We start from the raw sequence: 27,132 nt of genomic DNA, 5'->3' as shown, positions 1-27,132 counted from the left end.
GTTCCATGGTCTTTGAAACACAATGCACCTTCAACGTAATTTTTTTTATGTTGACCCCAAAAAATCAAAATAAATGACTTTATCTTCGCAAGTTTTTTTTTAAAAAATGTTTCTCTATTAATATATTGGGGATTAATAAAAGAATTGTCGTATGTTGACCCCAAAAAACTTAGAATATGTATTTGTTTTGAGCTAACTCTAATCGAGCATCTACCTCGATAATACTTGGTTTCAAGACTAATTAAGATCGAGTTTTTAGAAATAAAGTCATGCACAAAATTTGATTTAAATATTTATACTTATGAGTTATGACAATTTGTATTAAAAAAAAAAAAAAATTTCTAACATAAATTTGCTGGACTTAATTCAAATTTTAAGAAGTTCCGTATACTGAAAAAATGATCATCAATTCTTTTTTTGTTTAAAGAGTTAGACTAGTCTATAATCCATTATGGATTAGAAAACGTTGTCAAAATATATATGTAAAGTAAAACGTTTCATAAAATATAGGAACTAAATCTTGAAAATAGGTACTGGCGTGATAGTTCTTGGAGATAGGAACTGGCCTGGAAATTAGGAAGGATATAGGAATTGAAAACAAATAACTAAAAATAGCCTACAAAATTTACATTGTAAAATATAACTTTAAACCCCATAAAAACTTTAATAAAAAAAAACAATATATAAATAAATCCGAAAACAGTACAATTTTTAGGTTTAATAAAGGTTTCAAAAATTTAGTAATAATTCTTAAATCACTTGGTACCCCCTTATTAAACTTTCAACAACCTTATACACCAAACAAATTTGTGGTATTTTTAATAATTTTGAATTTTTGTCGTAGTTTTGGAAAACATGATTTAAGAATTTGGAGCTTTTTCGAATTACCCTATAATATTTTATAGAGTTCATTATCCCTTAGAATTTAGGACCTTACCCTCGTGTACAAAATTTGTATGGGCCATTGGGCTATTGGGATTTATGTTAGACTATGGTCACTTAAATTGTTTTTAGATAGAAGAAGTCCATTTTTTTTAAACCCCATTATTTTGATAAATTTTAAAACTTATTATTGCTGTTAAAAAAAACACAAGACGTTAACCAATTACATGATTAATACACGCCACTCATTGTATTTTTAAATCCTTAAAAAATACAGTTTTGTATTGTGGTCGCTGATTGAGTAATGCTAGATCGAACATATCAAGCAAAACAAATATAATTTGTGTAGGATAAACAGATTATGTGAAAAGAGAGAGGAGAATATAATCTAAATAACGCAGACAAGTCATAATTCTCGACATAATAGTCTTACATTTAAATAGTAATGTCGGAATGCTAGTCGATATTTGTAGGTGAAGTATAATAAAACTGAATTTTACATTGTTTTTATTTTTTGTAGTGAACTCTACTTTTGTTTAAAACAGCTTATATATGCTTAAACATGATTTTATAGATTAGCAATAGGATATACCTAGGGAAATACTTGGTATGTATATATGAATTGATTGGAGCTAGTGACATTAGCAGCCTCACTAACTATCGAGAGTTTTACATTATTTGTTGTCATTTGCTTTTTCTCAGTACTCTAAACATGGGTCATATTCATATATCTATATTATTTGTAACAATTTGGCTGGGATTGTTTGTGCAGGATCACGACGTCCATGTTTTGGTTGATGGATTCCATCTTTATCTAATGGTTGGCCGGTGTGCTATTTTGAAAATCTTGTAAAATTTGTTAGCTAGTCTTTCATAATTTCTAATATATTTGGTACTATATAGGATTTCTATAATATTTAGGACACTAAAAAGTGAAAATCATTTTTTGATTATAGAAATAATTTCTCCAACTTTCTGTAGAATTCTCTTGTAATAATAGGTTATGGTAAAAATAATCAAATTAATTATTTTCCATGATCTATATCCATATCATATATATTTGTAGATCTAGAAAGATTAAACGATCTCTAACAGAAATTTGTTGAACATGAAATGCTGCATATTTTAGGGCTTGACACACGACATGGTCCTTATAATGTCCCAATTTTTGATGAGGTGACCTTGAAATTAAGGAAAATATATTCATTTCTGAATACTAAAACCACTCAGAGAAAAATCCAATATATGAATTATTTCAATACTGCTTTATTTTTGGGCAAACTTAATATATCATAGGATTTTGTGCAAAAAACCCCTCCAACTCACCAATTTTTATAAATTTATTGTTATGAATCTCGTGTATTCTCTTTGATTAATGAATGAGGTTACAACTTATATATATACACAATATGGGAGACAAATCCCAATTGGACTAGGAAACCCTAAAGCCCAAAGCCCACTAAGACTAACATAAACTGTCATTGGGCGAATCTTCTAGAAGATAGACATGGACCTTCTAGAACATGGACATGGGCCTTGTAGAACATGGACATGGGCCACAGTTATGGAGTCCATCCGTAATGTGGTTTAAAACACTCCCCCTTGGATGACAAAACCGTGTAGATGCCAAAGGATCTTTGTAATGCCCTTGGGGATGCTGCCTCATTAAAACCTTACCAGGAAAACCCATTGGGACAAAACCACTGTGAAGGAAAAAGAGTACAACACGCATTACTCTCCCTGTTTTGGTCATCCCTGCAAGTCCTTAAGTCTCCGCATTCCAATTTGATGCGTGAGCTTCCTTAATGTTGTTGTCGGTAGTGCTTTAGTGAAGAGATCGGCTGAGTTGTTGCTTGAACGAACTTGCACCACTTGAACTTCACCATCCTTTTGTAGGTCATGCGTGAAGAAGAACTTAGGTAGAATGTGCTTTGTCCGATCTCCCTTGATGTAGCCATCCTTGAGCTGAGCGATACATGGCTACGTTGTCTTCACATATGATGGTTTTTGATGTTGTAGTAGCTGCGCCTTGAAGAAGGCTGCCTACGTACCCTTGGAAGGGATCAAGCCACACGTAGTTCCTATTTATTAACCATGCCATAATCTGATCTTACCTGCATCAGCAAAACAAACTAAACCAAGGCAAACTAGACCTTTTTTGGTTAGATCAGTATAGAATAAACCCAAATAAACAAAGTAGGAAGAATAAACTTTAAAATTTAACCAAACCTTCCTTCAAACCTTTCCAGTGCCTTTGGGTTGATCATGAACTAAATTTAGACAAAGGAGGTTCACGGCAAAACATATGTCTGGTCTAGTGTGGCTAGCCAAGTACATTAACGCTCCTATGACACTGAGGTATGGCACTTCAGGACCGAGAACTTCTTCCTCGTCCTTCTTTGGACCAAATGGATCACTATCCAATCCAAGGATTCTCACCCCCATTGGGCCTGGTCAATGGGCGGGCCTGGTCCTTATTAAATATCCTTGAGTACTTTTCAATATATGCATTTTGATGCACAAGGATTCCATTATTCATGTACTCAGGTTGTAATCTCAAACATAACTTAATTATTTCCTAGGTCTTTCTTTTAGATATACTCAACTGTTTGGTCGATTACCCAGAGGTTTAAATTATTCATATACACTGCTATGATTACAAATCCTTTGTTTGCAAACCTCTTTATGAAAATACATGGACTAATGGGATCATTTATAACATTCCATACGCCCATTTGGTCTAAGTCCATGAAAGGATTTGTCCAGCCTTATGCAGTGATATTCTCGAGAATCTTTCTTATCTTTGAGCTCAATACCCTCTGGTAATCTCATATATTATCCAGTGGACTTATATAAATATGCATGCATTACATCCATTAGCCGCAAATCAAATCTTTTCCTTTATATAGCCAGACTTAGCATCCACCACAGGGGAGTATGTTTCTTCATAATCTATCCCCGGTCTTTGTGAGAATCCTTGTGCTATAAGCCGTGCCTTATATCTCACGATTTCATTATTCTCATTTCTCTTCTTCACAAAGACCCATTTGTGTCCTACTGGTTTTTACATCGAATGGTGTCCTTAAGGTCGGACCAAACTCATTCATTTTCTTAATGATTCTTAGCTCCACGTTTTATGGTCTTGTACCATTTAATCAATCAAGTCTTTGAGTGCACTCTAGTATGGACGTGGGCTCCTGATCCTCATTTATATTCATAAATTCAAGTGCTACCTTGCATGCAAAATCATCTTATGTCGACATTTCTTATATGTTCCATTATGTTCCAGACATGATATAATCGATTTGAGATTTATTATGGTCAGGACCTTTAATACTTTGCAGCTTGGCGTCCCAAGCTACATTATATGGTACCTGTACCTTAGAGCCGGCCGGCCTTATCTCCATGTCTGGGATGGTTTCCTTAATAACCTCGGATTCCTATTGCACCTTTCTTTAATTTCCGAGGGTTTTTATCATTGGAACGTATTGGTCTACCATGTTTCTTACGTTGTCTAGACTCTGTAGCAACTTGATTGTGTTCCTTGTGAACATCAATACGTACTGGTGCATTGCAAGCTGGTATGTACGCTTTTATAACTCTCTTTGGGTCATCAAAGGAATCTGGCAATTCATTAGCTAGCTTTTGCAAATTTATTATCTTATGGACCTCTGAATCACACATCAGAGTCCGAGGATCTTGCCAATTTAAGGATGTTTGATTCCATGATATTTCTTTGACCAACTTGTTCGTCTCTCCACCTATAGTAGGAAATTCGGATTCATTAAAATGACAATCTGCGTATCTAGCCTTAAATAGATCACCCATGGTTGGCTTTAGATACTTAATAATGGTGGGAGAATCAAATCCAACATATATTCTCATCCTCCTTTTAGGTCCCATCTTTGTTCTATGTGGTGGAGCAATCGGTACATATACGGCACACCTGAATGTCTTTAGATGGGATATGTCTGGCTCATGACCCGTTAATAATTGGGATGGCGAATATTTATGTTCACTAGATGGCCTTATGCGTATAAGCTCTGATGCATGTAAAACAGCATGTCCCCAAGCGGCTACTGGAAGCTTCGACCTCATGAATAATGGTCGAGCTATCAATTAAATTCGTTTAATGAAGGATTCCGCTAATCCGTTCTAAGTATGTACATGTGCCACGGGATGTTCCACACTTACCCCCATGGACATACAATAGTCATTAAACGCTTGGGACATGAATTCACCGGCATTATCTAGACGTATAGTCTTAAGCGGAAAATCTGGAAAGTGGGCTCTCAGTCTTATGATCTGGGCCATGCGGTATTTAAGACCGAATCATGCAATCAATTTTAGACTAGTCCATGCGGTATTTAAGACCGAACCATGCGACTATCTTGTCTTTGCATCAATGAGGACCATGAAATATCTAAATGTCCCACATGGTGGGTGTATTGGTCCACATATATCCCCTTGTATCCTTTCCAGAAAATTTAATGTCTCTTTATTTATCTTTGCCGGTGATGGCCTTATAATGAGTTTTCCTTGTGAACATGCTTCACACGTGAGATTCTTAGGGATAACTCTTTTCTCTTTTAGGGTGTGCCCCTTTGAATTAGTTATTAGTTTACGCATCATACTATGACCCGGATGGCCAAGCCGGTCATGCCATAAAGTGAATTTCTCGATGAACTCTTTGTTCGTTGCCATATTAGCTTCGATCATATCGATTTTAGCATAGTAGAGACCAGTGGATAATGCTGGTATAGTCTCTAGGCTTTCTTATGTCCTTTGGTGATCTCAATTATATTTAGGAATTCTTTGTTCCCTTCACCCTTTGTTTCAATATGGAAACCATTCAATCTTATTTCTTTGAAACTCAATAAGCTCCTCTTTGAGCTGGGTGAATATAAGGCATCGCTTAGTTCAAGATGCGTGCCATTTGGTAATAGAATATGGGTTTGGCCGTAGCCCTCAATAAGATTTGCTATACCCGCTATAGTGCTAATATTGGCATTTTTTTCATTATGAGATTTAGGAAAATATCTCTTATCTTTTGTGTGGCTCCACTATCCACCACAAATATGTTCTTGTCCCCGGCCATTTCTTATATGGACAAGAATCATGTTTTAAACATAAAATAATATAAAATAAATTCAAGGAAATAACAATCAATGAAAACATAAAATGCAAAGAAAACATAGAGGTTTTGATGTCGAACTCAGATTTATCAACTTGATTCTTTTAGGCAATCAGAAGTCTCATACTCTATTAGATCATCTTGATCATGTTCACCATTTTTATATACCAAATGGGCTTTAGGATTCTTCCTTTTCACACTCTCTTGATAGAGGTCACAACGATGTTTGGAAGTCCTACATATCTTATCCCAATGGTTCCCCATTCCACATCTATGGCATACTCATTTGGTCGAGTGTTGTGGTTTGGAAATACCACATCGTCCTCGCCCTCGACCACGGCCGGAATTGGGTCTACATCCACGGTTATAGTGGTTCCCACGGCCGGATGAGTTATAGTGGCCACAACCACGTCATTTCCATCCACTACGGCTACGGCCGTGTGGTCTATTACTTTAGACGTGGTTAGATTCTTTGGATTCTTTCTTATCCTCTGCGGCCTTATTGGCATCAGGTAATGGGGTTAATCTATGAGGTCGTAATTCACTGTTTTTATCAGTAAGTCATTATTTTGCTCATCTAGCAATAGACTCATCCACGGACTTATAGTCCTGGATTATGAGACTCTCAATAAGATGGTGGCTAATATTGCCTTGTATCTATCTTTCTCTTTTGGTATTATTGCCTTATTAGATACATTCACCAAGTCCTTTTGACTTTTAGGATAATCTTAGTATCCATTGCCCATTTTAAATAATTATCTCCTAAGAGATTTAGGGCAGTAAAATACAAGTTGTAATTCAACATCTACAAGGAAAATTTTTGAGTCAAAATCATGTAATCGTTAGTGTCATGCGGTATTTGAGACCGAACCATGAATCGATTTACTTAGGGATTTGACTTTCCTCTTTTGCTTAGGATTAGATTTTTTCTTTTGCTTAGGATTAGATTTCCTCTTTTAATTAGGATTAACTTTTCCTTTTCCTTTTAGGATTTACTTTCCTCTTCACTCTAGGATTAATTTTCCTATTTCACTTATGATTTTAGATTTTTAAGATTTCCTATTTTATTTAGGATTTGGAAATTTTCTATTTTGAATAGAATTAAGGATTTTCCTATTTACAATAGGATTTAAGATTTTCCTATTTTAATTAGGATTTTAGGGTTTTAAGATTTACAATAGGATTATCTTTTCTAAGGTTTCTAGGGTTCATGCGATTTTAGTTTTAGGGTTTCTAACAACTTATGCATGTAATCAATAAAAGAAACAATCAATCTAACAACCTAAACAACCTCAATCAATCGATTATATTTTAGGGTTTTAGGTTTCCAATTCGATTTAGGGTTTTAAAAGTTTCGGCCATGGCTAAGTGTTTTTGAGTTTGCGAGTTTGAGATTAAGCAATAATAACTTTTCTAGCAACTTAAACGAGTCAAGCAATCGGATCATCCAAGGAAATAACAATCGCTTATCAAGAAAGGTTCGTTTTTAGAGTTTCTCTTTGCTTAACTTTCAAGTTCGATTGTTGGTTCTTTAGCTTTAGGGTTTTGATGTTAACTTTAACCTTATGGGGTTGTACGGACTAGAACCGGGAGCTAAAGACCTCGGTTATCAACTTGTCACGAGCGTATGGTCCTTGGAAGGAATCGCCGAGCAAAGGAGAAAGCAAAAGGACGGACGAGCTAGCTAGGGTTTTCAAAACAAATCGGCGCACACTGTATCTGTGCGTGAGGGCGCGTCGGTGGTCAGATCGACAAGCCGTTTGCACTGATGGATTCGTCTCGGCGAGGGCTTCGATTTGATATCTTGCTCGTTTTCTGGGTTCTTACGATTTGAGAGAACGACCTCTTTGAAGTTCCGAGGCAGATTTCTTTGCGTTTTAGGGGTTTGATGGAGATAGAGAGATCGTGAGATTAGGGTTTATGTGTCAGATCTTTAGCTAAGGGATTTAGAGGCTATCGTGCTGATAACGTGTTATGAATCTCGTGTATTCTCTTTGATTAAAGAATGAGGTTACAACTTATATATATACACAATATGGGAGACAAATCCCAATTGGACTAGGAAACCCTAAAACCCAAAACCCTCTAAGACTAACATAAACCGTCATTGGGCGAATCTTCTAGAAGATAGACATGGGCCTTCTAGAACATGGACATGGGCCTTGTAGAACATGGACATGGGCCACGGTTATGGAGTCCATCCGTAATGTGGTTTACAACATTTATATTATTATTCACCTCCAAAAAATGCAAATTAATCATACATAATCAAAAATAATATGTAATGTAATATTTTTTTCTTCATCGTCAAGTTTGTAAAAGATAAGAGTCAGTACTACTTTATGATGCATTTTTAAGAGCGCATTCTTGTTTGAATTTAACAAATAGAATTTCGAAACTCTAAGAAAGTAAGTAAGGAACGGAAATATATAATATATATATATATATATATATATATATATATATATATAAAGGAAATATAATTCACATATTGATAATTCAACTCGTAGATGATCTATCTATGATCCTATATATGGCTTACACTAGTTATATTCACCGATTCTTCATTCACCATAAAATTTAGATGTTTTCCATAGAACATGCATTCCGTGATATCATACAATGCATGTTCTATAACTTTATATATGCCATTGATTTAATTTAGTGTTTTATGATTTAAGTTGTATACGTCTTTACTCTCTCTTTCTCCTAGCATAACTTATACTATGCAAACATGTGAGATTTTATTAGAAAGTATAAAAGATATAGGTAGATATTATAAGATAAGCTACAAAAGTAGACGACCATTGGTGCGTTGCGTTAAAAGAATTTGTGGTTAATTATTTAGGATGATAAACTAAGAAAATCGTACCAAAAATAATAATAAAGAAAACAATGATTCCATTTTCGTGACATTCCACTTTTGGGGGTTTCCACTAAAATTTTGGTAACTTTTGATTTCGTGTCTCTCCCTCACTAAAATCCCCCTTTGATCAATTTTTCGTCCAATTAAAATAAAACATATATAGCAAGAATTATTAATAATAATATGGTTATTCAAATTCTTAGATCGGGTTATTCAAATTCAAACATATATGTACTTATATTTCGGGTATGCTCGAATACTTGTTCGGGTTCTGGTTTGGGTGGAGTTCGTGTTCAAGTTTTCGGGTTGTAAAATTTAGAACCTATTCGGGTATTTTAAAACATCGGTTTCGGGTTTTGGTCGAGTTTGTCAAGTCGGGTTCGGTTATTATATCAAGGCCTAATTATAACTAATAATTAATTTAGAGGGCATTTAAATATATTTTACACTAGTTATGTAAGAAAATTGAAAAAATAGAGTGGAGCACAAGCCACACCTAGTCTTTTCCTACGTTCGCCACTACTACTTCGGTTTTAGAGGGTTCTAAACCCTTCTATCGTTTATTGTGTATGGGATCAATAATAAAAACAAGTTCTCGATCAAGCTCTTCTTCTAACTTTACGAACCCGTTTCATGCAGAGGAAACTCTTTGCCAACAAAGACAATTCTTAAAAATATTTTTTTACTGATTTAAAAGTGAAAGATGCAAAAAAATTAAAACCGGTTATTATTTTTTGAAACTGAAACTAGTAAAGGTATATATATATATATACAAACCCGGCTGACAATTTTAACCCTCAAAGTGTCACTAGGTAGTAGCCCGACTGATGGAACGCAAGATATGGGAGCTGCTAATCTTCGAAGAAGCTTACCTCACTACACAAAGGTCGAAGCATTAATTTGGGCGATGAGATGTATGATCGGCCAAGACAAGAGAGAAGTAGCTTTCTTGACAGACTTCTCTGACCTGGTGAAGATGGTGTCTTCCCCGCACAAGTGACCAGCGTTTGCAACATACCTAGAGGCGATTCAGAGTGACAAGGAAGAGTTTGATGTTTTCTCTTTATCTTTAGTTTCTCGAAATGCGAATGTGAAAGCGGATAAACTGACTCGAACTGTTCGTCCCAGCCGCAACTTATCACCCAATCTAATATAGCTGTTGACAAAAAAAATCTCATGAAATCTCCACCATATCTTCTTTCCATTAAAATTGAAACTCTCTTCGTATTATTTAAATATTAAAATAGAAACCATGTTGAAATCAACGAAACCTGAACAAATTAGGGTTAGCTAAAATGGAGGCTCAAAAAGAGAAGAGAAAATTCTCCAAAAGAAAAAGAACACAATCTCCAAAACCAACTTCGTCCTTTCCTCTAGATCTAATCTCAGAGATACTCTTAAGGCTACCTGAGAAATCTGTTGCGAGGTTTCGTTGCGTGTCGAAGCTTTGGTTATCAATCACAACTAGGAATGTAGTCGTGGGTAAAAAAACCCGGCCCAGCCCGAACCCGAGTTGAGCCCGTCCACGAAAAGCCCGAACTCAAAAAATCCGATGGGTTTCGGGTTCTTATGGGTAAACCCGAATAAAAACCGAACGAGTGTGGGTAACCTGTGGGTACCCGAATTTATATTATCCTTTTTTTCTTCTTTATTTGGATTTATAAATAGTAGATAAAGAACCCGCGCTCTGCCGCGGGATATTTTTTGTAAATTAGCTTTGTTTTAATATAATTACAAGTATGATTGGTAGAAGTTTGAAATGATTCTAGGATTGAGTGTTGTATCTTTACTCAAATTTTAGTAGTTTTTATTTTATTATTTTATTATATATGCATACATTAATAAATACATGTTATATATTACTTTTATAAAATAAATATACCGTATAGTCAATTTTTGTATTTGTTTTTTTTTATAATGTTTATAACGTTTTACAAGATCTGATTTCTTTTTATATGTATATAATTTTCAGCGACTATTATATTTCAAGAACCTTACTTTCTTTTCATTAACATTATACATGGTACACAACCATAATTTGAATCACACTTAAAATATTTAACATAGACATAAAATTATTCTTTTAACTTTTAAATCACAATGATTTGTTAAAATAACTTATAATTTAGTTTATACCATAGTTTTAATATAAAAGTATTCTTCTAATTATGTTATTGGATTTTGTAGATTTTTTACTCTTTTTCGTTACCAAGAGAAGAACCCTCAATCAAGGAAACACTATTTTACTATTATTTATAACGCATTTACACCGTATAAACGTAGATAAAAAAAGTACAAATATTTGTCACTGTTATTTTTTTAATTCTTTTTTATTAGATATACTCAATTAATATTATTATTTTGTTTATAGTGTGTGACTATAATTTACAAAAATGAAATATCTATAAATGATTTTGAACCAAATCAAACCAAAAACCCGAATAGACAAGCTTATTTAAATTTATATATTTGTATTATCTAGTGATTTAACAATCCTTACAATTAGGAATATGAACTGTTCGTCCAAGTAAGATATTTTATAAATTTTGTCCATGTTAATAAAAGCTGATGTGTATTAATTATTTTAATTTGATTGATTGTACTTTTTAAATAAAATATCATGTTCTACTAAAACAAAAAGTAATAAAAGTGATTGTATACATCTTGTGATTAGTGGTTTAATTAAGGATATAGTTATTAAACTAAATTCTAGTAGCACAAAATCAAAATTTTGGTGATTATATCAAAACAAATTATGTGTAAACTGAATCAGAATATGTTGATTGTTGAGTTATATAGTAAAAACTTTATATTATAAATGTCTTTAATATAAATATGTTATGTAAAAATAACTATAGATATAAAGTTTATATTTAGATATTTGATCAATTCCATTAAATAATAAGCATTCTTTTGTTGATGTGTCAACATAAGTTGATGTGTATTCATTTTATTTATAATTTGATTTTTTTATATTTTAACAAATTAGAAATCCATGTATCATTATTAAAAAATAAAAAATAAATATGTGTATTATATATTTTAATTTGATTGGTGTTTTTTAAAAATGATGTATTTTTTTTTATAAATAGCTGATGTGGCAAGTTGTAAAGCTGATGTGGCATGCTGAAAGCTGAATTGTATTAATTTTTATGTTTTAATTGGATACCATTTTTAATGATGTGTCAGTCCCACAATAGCTTAAAAAGATGATGTGTCATTGCTGGAGAAACTCTTAGTAGTTTTATTGTATTGATTGATTTGTAATTTATATGTATTTGTATTTTTTCTTTTTAATTTATTAATTATAATACAAACTTCCTATTAACTTTATTATATAACATTTGAAATTGTAGCTGAATTGAATTTAGTAATCATTATCAATTAATTAGATAAACATTCAATAATTTTTAAGAATTGATTCTAGGTACTTGAATTTGAAATTGTAGCTGAATTCAATTGCTTCACTTTGTGTTGCTTCTCCATGAGTTTCATCCTCTTCATTCATTGCCATATACTCATTCTCAGCATCCAAAGCTGCCATAGTTTCTCTTGATTGCGAATCCATCCTAAAATAAAGGAATCCAGTTTGGTTACTATCTTTAACTCAGCCACAAAGCGAGTTTGGTAACACGTAAACATTGCTAGAAATTTCAAACATAAACGTAACTACTTGTAATGATTGATACCATGAAATAATTATTGATAAATTGCAGTTCTGTCTACTACGTTTGCTTCTACAAAATACACACAAAATAAATGCATCAAAGGCTCCTTAAAAGCTTGTCTACTAGATAATGTTCTCAGAGGAATTTCGTCAAACACCTTACAGGCAAAAACATTATTCTGTATAAACTTCAATTCAAGAGGCTTACTCTACTACCCATTTTATAAAGCTACTAAATTTCCAAAATTGAATTTGAAATGAGAACAAATAACAGCGAAGAAACGAGGAAATCAAACAATTCACGGCAGAAAAACAATTCAAATTTCCAGTTCAAGTTTTTATAAGTCAGTCATTATTGATAAATTGCAAAATATAAACACACCATGGAACACCACAAGTCACGGAATTACAAGAACCAAATCTCAAACATAAACCAAACCCATGGAAGTAGTAATCACACCACAAGTCACGGAGTTACAAGATTAGCAAACACAAATCATATGACTTAAGAAGACGAAGCTTTACAAAACATCAAAAAAGTCAATTTACCCGAAAAATCTCCTTAACTTCACAAACCCTCTTCGAGCAGATCCCTAAATCCAAAGCCCATCAACTCCAAACTGAAGAAAGATACAAAAAAATCGTAACTTAAGCTTGTTAACGTAAAAACAGAGAAAGAGATGGTAAAAGAACTTCCGATTATTATTACGATAAATGGATTACAACGTTCATGATAAACGCGGCACCACTTCTCACCTGCAAGACTCCGTGAAGGAAATCCGGCAAAACGATGAGGAACAACCCAGAAACTTCTAGAAAGTTACAGAGAACAAGTTTTTTGCATAATAAAACTGTGAGCTAACATTTGCTCTTATAATGCCTAAAAGTAACGACGTTAACAACGACTTCCGTCACAGAGAATCTTTTAGCCTCCAGCTCACCACTCCGCACGTGCCTCCGACTTCACACGTGTGTTGTTGACCTTCTAGAAAGCTATATCAAAGCTCCCCTCTTCGAAGAACCTTGACCACAAGGTTCAAAGGTTGGAAACTTCTTCTGCAAATCAAAGAGGAACTCCCAAGTTGCTTCCTCCTCTGTTTCATTAGTCCAATGAACCAAAACCATTGTAGCTGCCCACCCCTGTCTCTTAACCATTTTGCGATCCAAGATTGCTACTGGTTCTTTGAGTAACACATCGGAGACAATGGATGGTAGCTGAGATGATGTGTGCACTTACCAACTACTGCTTTAAGTTGAGAGACGTGAAAAACAGGGTGAATAAGAGAACCTGTTGGAAGCAGTAGCTTGTAAGCGACCTTACCACACCGATCTATCACTTTATATGGCCCATAATACTTTGGAGCAAGTTTCTGATTGGGACGCATGACTACAGAACCTTGTCTGTAGGGTTGGAGCTTGAGAAAAACTGAATCACCAATATCAAAACTCCTTTCTGTCCGATGTAGATCTGCAGCCTGCTTCATACGATGTTGCGCCCTCAACAAATGGAACTTGAGAATAAGGATCATCTGCTCACGCTCTTCCAAACTCCGGGCAACCACTGCTACTTTAGATTCGCCTGGTAAGTATGGAAGGTGAATGGGAGGAGCCTGACCATAAACTGCTTCAAAAGGAGTCATGTGAGTAGAGGTGTGAAAATTAGTATTGTACCAGAATTCCGCAAGAGCCAACCAATTACTCCAGAGATGAGGTCTATCACTGCACATGCACCTTAAATAAGTTTCCAAGCAACGGTTCACTACTTCAGTTTGCCCATCGCTTTGAGGGTGATAAGCTGTAGACATTTTCAAATCAACTCCTTGGAGAGTAAATAGCTCAGTCCAAAAATTGCTCAAGAAAACCGTATCCCTGTCACTCACTATTGATCTTGGACACCCATGGAGTTTAAAAACATTGTCAAGGAATGCCTGAGCCACAGAGACAGCCGTATACGGATGTGAAAGACCAATGAAATGGGCTACTTTAGTCAGCCTGTCAACCACCACCAGAATAACCGATTTACCCGAAGAAAGAGGAAGACCGTCAATGAAATCCATGGAGAGATCAGTCCATATAGCTTCAGGAATAGGGAGAGGTTGTAATAGACCAGGATAAGCTGAAGTGTCATACTTACATTGTTGACAGACACTGCAGCTTCTGATGTAGTGTTGAATATCCACAGCCATACCTTTCCAATAAAAGAGGCTCTTAACTCTGTGAAAAGTGGCATCTCTACCCGAATGACCTCCAGTACCAGAACAATGCATCCATTGTAAAATTTTGTTTCTCAGTTGTATATCTTGAGGCACTACAATCTTACTCTTCCTCCTTAAAATAGATTGTACCCAAGAATAATGTTTCTTAGCTTTAGGATCTTTCTCTAAATCCTCAATCACCTTTTGCAACTCACAGTCTGTAGCATAATGAGCTTGAATGTCTTTTAAGAGATCACACTCTAAGACAAACATAGCCATATGCAACACCTCGCTCCCATCTACACGGGACAAAGCATCAGCTGCGATATTTTCTTTGCCTTGGCGATATTGTATTTCGTAATCGAATTCAAGCAGCTTAGGTAACCATTGCTGTTGAATAGGAGTATTCAATCGCTGCTCCAACATATATTTGAGGCTGCGCTGGTCTGTTTTAATGATAAAGTGATGTGGCAATAAGTAATGACGCCATTTCTGCACTGCAAAGACCACCGCAAGCAGTTCTTTCTCATAAATGGAAAGATTCAATTGCTTCCCTTTCAAGTGACGGCTGATATAGGCAATAGGATGGCCTTCTTGCATCAGTACTGCCCCAATACCCTGAGTACAAGCATCAGTCTCCACAAGAAATGGTTTATCAAATAGAGGTAAGGCCAAAACAGGTGCTTCACACAAAGCTTTCTTTAGTAAGTTGAAAGACTCCAGAGCTTCATGAGACCACATAAATGCCTCCTTCTTTGTTAAAAGTGTTAAAGGTCTTGCTATGGTGCCAAAGTTTTTAACAAACCTCCTGTAGTAACCTGCTAAACCCAAGAAACCTCTGAGTTATTGTTTTAATGTAGTAGGAATAGGCCATTCTGCTACTGCAGTAACCTTAGTAGGGTCTGTAGATACTCCTCCTGCTTCAATATAATGACCCAAATACTCCACTCTAGATATGGCAAATGCACATTTGCTTTCCTTAGCATATAAACTATACTCTCTCATTTTCTGAAACACATGAGCCAAATGTTTAATGTGTTCTTCCATTGTAGGGCTGTAAATCAATATGTCATCGAAGAATATTAGCACAAACTTGCGTAGAAACTCTTTGAAAACCGCATTCATTAACCCTTGAAATGTTGCTGTTGCGTTTATCAAACCAAAGGGCATGAAAATGTACTCATAATGACCACTATGAGTCTTGAAAGCCGTTTTATGAATATCCTCTGGCTCCATACGCACTTGATGATATCCTGCTCTGAGATCAATTTTAGAAAACACTGTAGACCCTCCCAACTCATCCATTAAATCTTCTATCAGAGGGATAGGAAATCTATCCTTGATGGTTAAATTATTCAATCCCATGTAATCAACGCACAATCTCCATGTTCCATCCTTTTTCTTAACCAATAAAACTGGAGAGGCATAAGGACTAGAACTTGCCTGAATAGTCCCTTTCTCTAACATGTCTTCAACAATCCTATCGATCTCGTCTTTTTGGTAAACTGCATACCTGTAAGGTCTTTGATTGATAGGATCAGAACCTTCTTTTAGTGGTATCTTGTGATTGTGGTTTGCTCGAAAAGGTGGTAGAGCAGTAGGTTCTGCAAATATGGCACCAAAGGAGTCTTTAAGTCTTGTTATTTCTGGCACAATGTCTTTAAACCCGGAAGTAACCTCCAATGCACCTACAGACCCATTGTTAACATCCATCACGGTGTGTGCACAGATCATGGATATTTGAACTTGATCTTCCTGAGCCTTATAGAACTTGAGAGTTTTAACTTCACGAACAGAGCCTTGCTTGATACCATGAAGTAGAACCCTTTTATGTCCCCACATAAAACTGAATTCAAACTTCTTTAAGTTCCATGTGATGTCACCTAGTATTTCCAGCCACTGCACCCCCAAAACCACATCACATCCCCCGAGTGATATGATCATGAAGTCAGCCTGAAAAGGAACACCATGAAACTCCCATTTAAATTTATCCACCAGCCCTAATACTCCTAGTTTACTTCCATCAGCTACAGACACTTTAGTAGCACCTGCAGGTCTATGTTCAATGCCTAAAGTTGCTGCTGTTCTAGGATCCATGAAATTGTGAGTGGACCCTGAATCCAACAGAACAAACACCGGCTTTTTAGCATGTAATCCTCTGACTTTCATTGTTGAATAGTCAGCCACTCCATTGACAGCACTAACAGAAACCTAGGGCTTGCATTGTTCCTCATATGCCACAACCTGCAACTCCCCATCTTTGGTCTCCCCAGTGTCATCTTCCCCTTCTTCCTCCACTTCGATCATATAGATTTGAGTTTTCTTGTGTTTTAAATAGTGATCCGGAGTGTACTTTTCATCACAAAGGTAACATAATCCTTTAGCCCTTCTTGCGCTCATCTCTTCTTGTGACAAGAACTTCCTTGCAGGTTTTCTGAAATCATTACTGTTACTCACCTGCTCAGCAGAAGGAGGAGAAGACTCCTTCTTAACATTTGTTATAGGACGCTAAACATTATGGGAACCAGTATTTCTAGTGTTTGACCATTGTGTTGCTGTTGTCTTATGTGGTGGGTGTGCTTTCTCATACAACTTCCCCAGCAAGAAACATTGTTTAATCGTTAGAGGTTCTGATGCGGTCATCAACCCAAGAACCAACCATGGAGAAGATTACGGGCGAGAAAAAACAACCCAGGAGCAGCCAAGTGGGATTTTAAACAAAGTTTTATCTACAACTTCGGGCCAAAGCAGATTCAGCCTATCCGAGAAGACCCCTGAGCCTTGTTCAGTCCAGACGAAGGCAAAGATCAATTCCTCCTGCCCAGAGATCACTTGGAATACATTCTCAGCTCAATTACCGAGCACCTCGAAGAAGAATCAGCCCAAAAGAAGTTCACACGAACGAGTTATTCAATTTACAAGTCGGGTGATTCCCAGCTTGCCCGATTTGGACATACACAGAGTCATTGGAGGATTCCGACCCGACCAGAAGGAGTTAAGTTACGAAGTGAATTTTCATACAATCTTAACTCATCAGAAAACCACAGAGAGTTGGAATCAAGTCAATACCAATTTTGGTTTGAGAGATATTAATTTTCTAAACCGAAGGAGCCTACACTTGCCTTATTTGGAACCTTTCGGGTTTAGGAGACTCCAAACGTACCATTGGCGCCCAGGAGACTTTAAGATACTTCTAGAAGCTCCCTAAAACACTCTAAGGTGCACCAAGACACATAGGATCAGGCGGATCCTCACACACCTTTACTTTCCATATCCGGAACCGATCTTGCCTTATTTGCCTTGTTTGAAGCCAAAGGAGATCAACCAGCAAGAAATCTTTCCCCATCTGTTTGAGTGCGATTTAGAGACCCTCCTAGTGAACAAGAGACTTCCCAGGACGCACCACTTTCTCCCCAAGCTTTCAAGATACAAGCTAACGGCTACTTTCCTTATTTCGACGGATTTTGCCATTTCATTTCCAACGGCTAGTTTCTCATTTAATTTTGCGATTTGCTACTTGTTTTAGACATTAAAAACATTGTATTACGAGCCTATAAAAGCTCAGCTCATTCCTCATTGTAAAGGCACCCTTAATCGAGATTTTAAAGTTCATAAGAAACATTGTTTTCTTTTCTTCCACAAAGTTGCGAATTCTTTGTGTTTCCTTTCATTAGTTCTTATTTGAGTGAGTCAATTAAGTTCTTTTGAGTCTGCAAATCAAGTTGTTTGAGTGATTCAAACTTCTGGTTTGTTCATTGATTGAGTGAGTCAATCGCATCTATCCATCGTTCCATCCCTTGATTCACGAGAGAGTGCGTTATAGCCAGCTCGTGGATTCCACCTTCCGCAAGTTAAGCTTGGAATCTCTTGATCATTGAGTGATCATAAGTTGGATTGGTTCCAATCTTATATCAGGTTCAAACATTCGAATGTGCATTTGTGTATCAACCCTCAAACCCGCAAGATATGCACCAACAAGATAATCTTCAGAAAGATCTAATCGATTTTTTATCAACTCAAATTTGTCATGATACTAAACAATACCATTAGTCTCTTGAAGTTGTTTTAACTCAGAAATCGGATCATCCAAAACATCCTCAAATCTATCCATCAACTCCAGTTTATAAGCTTCCCAATCCCGCAGAACTCTTTTGGTTCCTGGAGTATGAAGCAAAGATCGGTGCCATGTCGCTGCCTTTCCATTAAAATGAATGGCGGCCAACTTCACCTTCATATCCTTTGGTGTATGATCAACCTCGAAAAACTCCTCCACCTGAAACAACCAATCACGAGCCCGATTCCCATCAAATCTGGGAAAATCCACTTTTCCGATACGTGTGACTCCAGCGTAAGAAGCCTGTGGTCCAGGTTTATAACCACGAGGTTGACTGGAACTATCATCAAAAGAACCCGGCGTCGCCGATACTGCCGTATAGTTCTTATCCGCACCAATTTTTCCACTAGATGAAGCTTGATTTGACCTCATCGATTTAACAATTTCAAACATATCGGCAATGTTTTTATCGATTTTTTTGTTTTGTTCAGCTACAGATACCTCCAGAGCTTGAGTCCGGTTAAGAATCAAGTCCAATCGTGAGTTGATCGTCTCCTCCGTGCTCTGATCTAACTCCGAAGCTTCTGCATCCGCCGGATTGGTTTGTAATAAACGCGATCTTAACTTAGCCACCATTGTTTCCGAGGATGAGTAGCTCTGATACCAGTGTTAACGTAAAAACAGAGTAAGAGATGGTAAAAGAACTTCCGATTATTATTACGATAAATGGATTACAACGTTCATGATAAACGCGACACCACTTCTCACCTGCAAGACTCCGTGAAGGAAATCCAGCAAAACGATGAAGAACAACCCAGAAACTTCTAGAAAGTTACAGAGAACAAGTTTTTTTGCATAATAAAACTGTGAGCTAACATTTGCTCTTATAATGCATAAAAGTAACGACGTTAACAACGACTTCCGTCACAGAGAATCTTTTAGCCTCCAGCTCACCACTCCGCACGTGCCTCCGACTTCACACGTGTGTTGTTGACCTTCTAGAAAGCTATATCAAAGCTACACAAAATTGAATTTGAGAGAAAAATTGAAGAAGAAGAAGAACATACAGTTTCAATCGAATCTGAAGGTGAAGAAGAAGAATCTGATGGTGAAGAGGAAGAATCTTATGGTGAAGAGGAAGAATCTGAAGGTGAAGAGGAAAAATCGTGTCTCTCTGAGAAGAATCGAATTTGGGCGTTTAGGGTTTCTGAGAAAGATCGTGTCTCTAAGAAGAAACTACGTCGTTTTTGTTAGAATGAATTAAAAAACAAAAACCCACGGGTATCCATAACCCGATAAGGTAAACCCGTATAAGATTCTCTTGATTCGGATACCCGACCCGTTTTAAACCCGCGTTTTTTAAGATAAAAAGTAGATCCATGGACTTAGTACTATTTGACGTGGGTTTTGGGTACCCAGTGGGCTAAAGCCCAGAATTAACATCCCTAATCACAACAGATCTATATTTCATCAAATTGTTCGAAACTCGGTACCCAAGGCCGAGTCTTTTGCTTTGCTTCACTGAATATGAAAATTTGTTTGTTTCCTCGATTCCGCAACATCATCATTCACTTCAGGATTCGAACAAATCTTACTCTTCTTCTCAGCCTATTGATCGTTATCATTTGAAATTCCTATTACATAATAACTTCCCCCTTACGGAATCTGTCCATGGCTTGATCTGCTTTCAAGAATCAGCAACGCCAATAGTTTGTAACCCTAGCAAGAGGCAGTGCTTAACTTTACCTAAACCTAGAAAGAGCTGGGAGCGGCTAACAGTTTTCTTAGGATATGATCCCATCGAAGGTAAACACAAAGTAATGTGCTTGCCTTTTAGAAGAAGTTCTGATGTGTGTCGGGTTTTAACATTGGGACCAGCTCAAGAATCATGGAGAACTGTCAAAACTAAACCTACGCATTGTTCTGACTACCATACTTCGGGTCGGTGCATCAAGGGGGTTGTATATTATATAGCCTATGTTTATGGTACAGATGTTTGGGTTGTAATGAGCTTTGATGTCAGATCTGAAAAGTTTGGTATGATTCAGTTACCATCTGATTTTCATAGGGATCCCCTCATAGCTTGTGTTAGAAAAACTACTGAGACGGATGGTAAAATGACATTGTGCATTTTGGAAGATGCAGAGAAACACAAGTGGTCGAGTAAAGGCTTTCGTGCACCTATTTTCGCAAAGATGAGATTTCGAATACATATTTGAAAGTAAAAGGTATCACTCATGCTGGTGAGTTTATTTATGTACCAGATGTGGTTCGTAAGTCGTCATATATTTTATTTTATGATCCGGTGAGAAACAGTTTTAGAAGATTCGAACTTAAAGGAGTCATAGAGGAGAAATCTGTGCTCAATAATTTATTTTATCGCATGCTCCATGCTTTCCCGAATCACGTTGAGAGTCAAATGTCTTTGTAACCAATTCCTTGGTTTTTTTTCTTCCTTAGTATGACACTTATTTTATGCAAGTTGATGATTTTTTTTTCTTATAATTTTTCATTCCTTACTTTGATTATATCCCGTTTCATTACCAGTTCTTTGTTATTTAAAAGTTAAAGATAAAGACAGAAATACATATTACCTCGCGCTTCCCAAGATAGGAGATTCTTACATGAACTTACACATTGTTAAGGAACGTTCTTTAGTAAAGTTAAGACAGACAAAAGTAGCTAACTAAGAAAAAAGGAAAAAAAAACGAGAGAGGATAAAACCTCTTCATGTCACATTCTTCGTGTGTACCTTTTGGTTACTCTGTTTCGCTACGAGGTTTCACATACTCTTCTTTCCCTCTGGACTTTGGCCGATGGATTACAATTGGTTGCTTAGATTTTAACCACTCTAAACTATTTCATATGTTTAATCTAGCAAACTAATCACAATGAAGATTAAATATATGATGTACATATATAGCTAATAGAGGAATCTTTTCGATTGTCGGAACCGTGTGAGTTAGGACAAAATACGGGAAAATATCATGTTGTGATTTGTAGGATCGGTAAACAAATTCTCAAAGCCTCCCAGACGTAGTGTATCGGCCATCGGATAAGAGGTGGACTCACAGACCGAGAGAAGACGTAGGACCTACTAAGATAGGTGGCGTTCAGGGCGTTACACAATGCATATGGGTGGAGGTCTTGCTCTCTGTGAGCAAGGCCGGCCCAACAGATTTGGCTGCCTAAAACGTCTTTAGGTCCATTTGTTTAACAAAGTCACAAAATATTTTTAACTGAGATATAAACCATGCAACAGAAAGACAATGTTTTTGAAACTTAATGCTCTTTACTACTATATACTTTTCAGCACCTAAAGTAAGGGGTTTACCCGCTTTAGCCCAAGGCCAACCCTGATGGTGTAAGACCATGACACATGTTCGTGAGGTAGCCTTGTCATGGGACACGTTCCGAAAATACTCATCATTTTCCTTTGTCAGAATTTAGGTTTAACCTAAGTGTCAAAGTGTGAGTAAGTTTCTCTCTTGATTTTTCACATCTCTCAATCTCCCTTCTTTTTTTTGTGAAGTGGAGGTCTTTCAAGATTGTGTTTTGGGTTCTTTTTTTCTAGGTAGGATCAAATCGTGGTTATAACTTGCCCAAGTTTCGTTACGTCATTAACTATCGTGCGCACGGTGGAACAAACCACTTTTCTGATGACGCTATTAGTTGGCATAGTTGATAGTGGCATGCTACGGCTAATCCTTTAGTGTTGCTGTAAATGGCAGTGGCTCTACGGAGTTGGTATTAGCAATTTTCCGTATGACCCACAGAGCATTCGAGGAACGACATTTGAGAGTCTTCATGGGGGAGTGTAGGAGTCACCCTTCAAATCAGCAATGATGACATGGCTTTCTGTCCATGTGTCCTATAATTTTTTATTGGTGGTTGCAAATTTCCCCCAACAATATGATTACGTACATGTAATCAATAACCCCATGTACTAGTTAAAAGTTGAAATCAAACTAAACTATAATAGAGCGGGAAAAAATAAACTTGATATTGTCTTTCACAATTATATCAATCAATTAACTTATTTTAATCTATCTTCCAAGCATACTATTTATTTTCAATTCTAATTAAAATATAAGATATTATCATTTATTTTACTAATTAATTTTACGAATTTGGATCACTTAGTTTGGAGAAGACCTACGGAATTTGATTCATCAGCCTTTCCATGGATTATTTGGTATATTTGGAAAGAAAGGAATGAAAAGATCTTTGAAAATTAAACCTAGATACAGACCCAATAGAAGTATTACTATTAGCGGAAAAAGAGGCACAATTGTGGCAGTCAGCTCAATTTGAGCTCCATAATGAAAATCATAATTCTGTGGACTTGGTAAATCAAGCTCGAGTGAGGGATGTTTCACTTGAGGCGGAGTATTCGGGATACCGTTGTTTTGTGGATGGATCATGGAAAGAAAGTGATACGTTCTCCGGTACAGGCTGGTTCTGTACATCGTCAAATGGAGAACCGTCAACCATGGGAGCTGCGAACCTCGGTAGAAGTCTATCTCCACTACATGCCGAAGTCGAGGCCCTTCTCTGGGCGATAAAGTGTATGATTGGTGCAGATAATCAAGAGGTAGTGTTCTTTACAGACTGTTCAGACCTGGTGAAGATGGTGTCTTCTCCAACCGAATGGCCGGCGTTTTCAGTGTATTTGGAGGAATTTCAGAGTGACAAGGAGGAGTTTTCATCTTTTTCTTTATCTTTAATTTCTCGTATGGCTAATATTAAGGTGGATAATCTGGCACAAAAAATTCATACAAAACCGCTTCATATTACATTTGTAAACAACATTCCTCAGGAATGTCTCTTTTGAGTTCTAATTAATTTCGGATGACAAAAAAAAAAAAAAAAGATATTATCATTCACTGACAAATATGATAATATATAATTTTGAATATAGATGAACCTACCAATTAGAAGGGGATTATTTCATTCATGTTTGACCTGAGTATGAGGACATAGTTTGCCTTTGGTTGAATTATAGAATATACCGTATTTCACATATTATAATTTATAAATATTTCACATGCGCTATTTTGAAACTTTTATATATGAGATAACATGCGGTATTTTAATATAAAAAATTTCTTAACATGGCACGCACTATAATATATCGATATCATATATCTTCAGAAGGAAAAAAATCTTTAAATGAAGAATAGTGTGAAGTTTTTCTACATCTCCACATGCGTTTAATCTTCTCTTAAAATGTATATTAGTTGTATTTTACTTAATTATATTAAAATATATTGAAAGTCATATTAAGATAATGTAACCCAACCGTAAACTCAGGTGAGACTTTATGCCAAATTACTCGAAACATGACGATCACATATATTGTAAATTATTTATAAGAAAAAACATATCATTATGAAAATCCGAATAAAAAGACAACAAGATGAAGGACACAACTTCCTTCAATTACAACAACCTAAATTATTCCATAAACTTTTTGAAAGAAAAACCCAAACGATAAACGATCTTATATGATATAAATAATTATATCTTTTTTATTTTTTTAATGATTATTCTAAATAGTTCCGAGGAATTATGGGCCGAAGCACATACATTTCCCTGCTCTGTCCGGAATAAAACTCGGTCCTTGTCTTCTCTTCTTTGTTTTCTTTGAGACCATCGATGGAGAAGACAAATCCTCCATCTCTACAATTTTTCTCTTTAAACCTACTTGAAAAGCTTCGAGTTTCCCCTTGAAAGCAACTAAGTCCTCCACTTTCAGATCAACAATCCCCTTCATATTGGACTTTTCATGGTTTCTTTGTTGCCTCTTCGTCCAAACCTAAAATTGATGAAAAATTAAAGACAGAAACATAATAAACAATATATTAAATAAATTAATGATTATATAATATTAATAATGGGAAACATACCTCCTCAAGCTCTTTGATACATTCCAATTCTTTCATGAGACTAACGATTTTGGACGAAGCACTAGGATTTTGAATATGCTCAACCACATCGTTGAAGCATGGATTACCGTATGTATACGGTACATTTGTGGGGGAGATCACCAAGACAGCAACTTCCACATGATACAGCTTTGCGAGTGCATCGGCCTTCTTAAAAATGTCATCTCGGAGTCTTAGAAACGTCGCATTCCTTTCGATGCTATTTTCAATACGTTTTATCTCTATTTTTCGAGGACCCATTTCTTAGTTTTAGAGAGATATTTTGTTGTTGTTGATGTTCCTGTTACTATACTCCGTTTTATAGATGGATTGGTTCAAGCAGCTTAAACGCATTATGAAAATTATATATTTGTTATCTCTTTTCTATTAAAATATTTAGATTTACCTTTTAAATATATTTATCATTTAACTAATACCATAAATATCTTTATTAAGAAAATCTGACTCCACAAATTTATCATAATTCTCAGTCAATAGTTAATACATTAGATAGTATTTAGGAAAAATACAAATTTTGTATTATTATAGAATAGATTTTGTATCTCTAGATTTCATTCTATATATACAAATTTTACTTTTAAATGCAAACTCACACTCGTCAAACATGCGCACCAGCCACGACATATCAATAATTCTTTTCAGAATAAATGAAAATAGAAAAACCGGTGAAAATTCCTATGTAACTTTTTCTAAGTTAAAAGTAGTTCTTTATACTTTTTTAAATGAAATCTTAAGAGCATAAAATTTTCTAAATAAACCGAGATTTTTTTTTCTAAATAACGAACGGTATAGAACCGCTATACTATTGTTTATCTATTAACCCAAAGAAAATACATCAATCCTAAACCCTAAATTCGATTAAAGAGAAAATATGACACTTTGTATAGAATTTTGTGAATGAGCAATGGGTTTAAGTTCTTTATAATCTTGCTAACGACTGTAGTGCTTGGTTCTAAGTTGATGAATATTTCTATGGCTTCTAAACAATTTATGGAATCAAAATAATCAAGATTCGTTGGTATCATTTATTATATGCATAAATTCGAATTAATCGCCTAGATTACCTTAGATTTAATTAAAAACAATAAAAAGATCGATCTCCATTTTTTTAGTGGCTCTACGTTCTCTCTAAGTATGTGGGCCCACTCTTACCCGACGGCTTGTTTGCGACATCCGGAAGATTTTAAAGATTTGTTACTGATCCTATAAATCACAATATGATATTTTCTATGTTTTGTCTTTATTTTCACGGTTACGATAATTACTTTCCGAAAAGTCACCCAGCCTGAAATTTTACCAGCTCACCCACGCTTAACTGTAAAGTTCTCTCAAGATGTTTGGCCGAAAACATAAGTGCACTTTGGACATAGGTGACCAAATCAACTCTATTAAACATCTTTGCATGTACCACCATATTTCTTGAAACTCATGTTTTACAATTCACCCCTAGTAAAAGATCATAGCGTCTTTGTTGCGCACCAAGACTATCGCCCTGACGGTATGAATCCTCTTGACTCCACATTCGCCTAAGTTTGGCTCTGATACCGTTTGTAACTCCTCGACCTCCATCTTTCTTAGTGGCCCCATGTTCTCTCTCTGCCCGTGGGTCTACTCTTGCCCGACAGCCGGTCTGCTACGTCTGAGAGATTTTAAAGACTTGTTTACCAAACATAAAAATTATCATGTGATATTATTATGTGTTTTGTCCTCACTCATAAAGTTTCGACAATCACTTCCCGGAAGGTTACCCATCCTAAAATTTTCCCAGCTCAAGCACGCTTAACTATGGAATTCTCTTAGAATGTTTGACCGAAAAGATAAGTGAACTTTGGTGACATATGTGGTCAAATAAATTTTTTTAAACCTCTCTGCATGCACTACCATACTTTCCGGAAGGTTACCCATCCTAAAATTTTCCCAGCTCAAGCACGTTTAACTGTGGAATTCTCTTAGAATGTTTGGCCGAAAAGATAAGTGAACTTTGGTGACATAGGTGGTCAAATAAATTCTTTTAAACCTCTCTGCATGCACTACCATACTTCCTGAAACCGGAGGTGTTACAATAAAACAAATTGATGTGGACATCGAATTAGAAGATTCCTCATCCAATATTTAGTGACCAAATGAAACAACCAGAATGAATTAGTTTTGAATATATCTGAACCAAGTAGTGAGAAACGTTTCAGTCTCACGTCGAGGGCGGAAGAACCGAAGAAGCAAACTGTCAGTTTTGTATTGCACTAAGAAAAATCTCGGTTGATAAACAACTTTTGATCTCGTGGGAAACAGCTTTGAAGATTCAAAATTAAAGGAATAATTGCAAACGGCGAATCTAGGCTCAATAATGAAGTTACAAACGGATGTATGCAGGGCCGGTCCTACCATT

The 27,132-nt window shown here is 35.9% G+C and overlaps 2 protein-coding genes across 2 annotated transcripts; both read right to left on the bottom strand.

Annotated features, from left to right (window-relative positions):
- Positions 1-18,724: 18,724 nt before the first annotated feature.
- Positions 18,725-20,968, bottom strand: LOC110225361. The gene is made up of 3 exons (XM_021014897.1): positions 19,866-20,968; positions 19,567-19,772; positions 18,725-19,455 (listed from the first exon to the last, which is right to left on the bottom strand). Exon 3 carries the CDS (start codon positions 19,432-19,434, stop codon positions 18,778-18,780), a length of 657 nt encoding a protein of 218 aa, XP_020870556.1. The 5' UTR covers positions 19,435-19,455; positions 19,567-19,772; positions 19,866-20,968; the 3' UTR covers positions 18,725-18,777.
- Positions 20,969-24,129: 3,161 nt separating this feature from the next.
- On the bottom strand, positions 24,130-25,096 carry LOC9330131 (MADS-box transcription factor 27). Its single transcript, XM_002891337.2, has 2 exons — positions 24,708-25,096; positions 24,130-24,616 (listed from the first exon to the last, which is right to left on the bottom strand). Exons 1-2 carry the CDS (start codon positions 24,984-24,986, stop codon positions 24,368-24,370), a joined length of 528 nt encoding a protein of 175 aa, XP_002891383.1. The 5' UTR covers positions 24,987-25,096; the 3' UTR covers positions 24,130-24,367.
- Positions 25,097-27,132: the final 2,036 nt, after the last annotated feature.

The sequence above is a fragment of the Arabidopsis lyrata genome, assembly GCF_000004255.2.
Source record: "Arabidopsis lyrata subsp. lyrata unplaced genomic scaffold ARALYscaffold_1, whole genome shotgun sequence".
Lineage (NCBI taxonomy): Eukaryota > Viridiplantae > Streptophyta > Magnoliopsida > Brassicales > Brassicaceae > Arabidopsis > Arabidopsis lyrata.
The sequence above is the reverse complement of the archived record's forward strand: the minus strand, read 5'-3'. Positions and strand labels throughout refer to the sequence as shown.

What these genes read in the sequence shown, in the direction of transcription:
- LOC110225361 (XM_021014897.1), bottom strand. Translation starts at nt 19,434, where the DNA reads ATGGTGGCTAAGTTAAGATCGCGTTTATTACAAACCAATCCGGCGGAT.
- LOC9330131 (XM_002891337.2), bottom strand. Translation starts at nt 24,986, where the DNA reads ATGGGTCCTCGAAAAATAGAGATAAAACGTATTGAAAATAGCATCGAA. An exon ending in GTATCAAAGAGCTTGAGGAG is followed by an intron (nt 24,617 to 24,707) that starts GTATGTTTCCCA and finishes CATCAATTTTAG; the next exon opens with GTTTGGACGAAGAGGCAACA.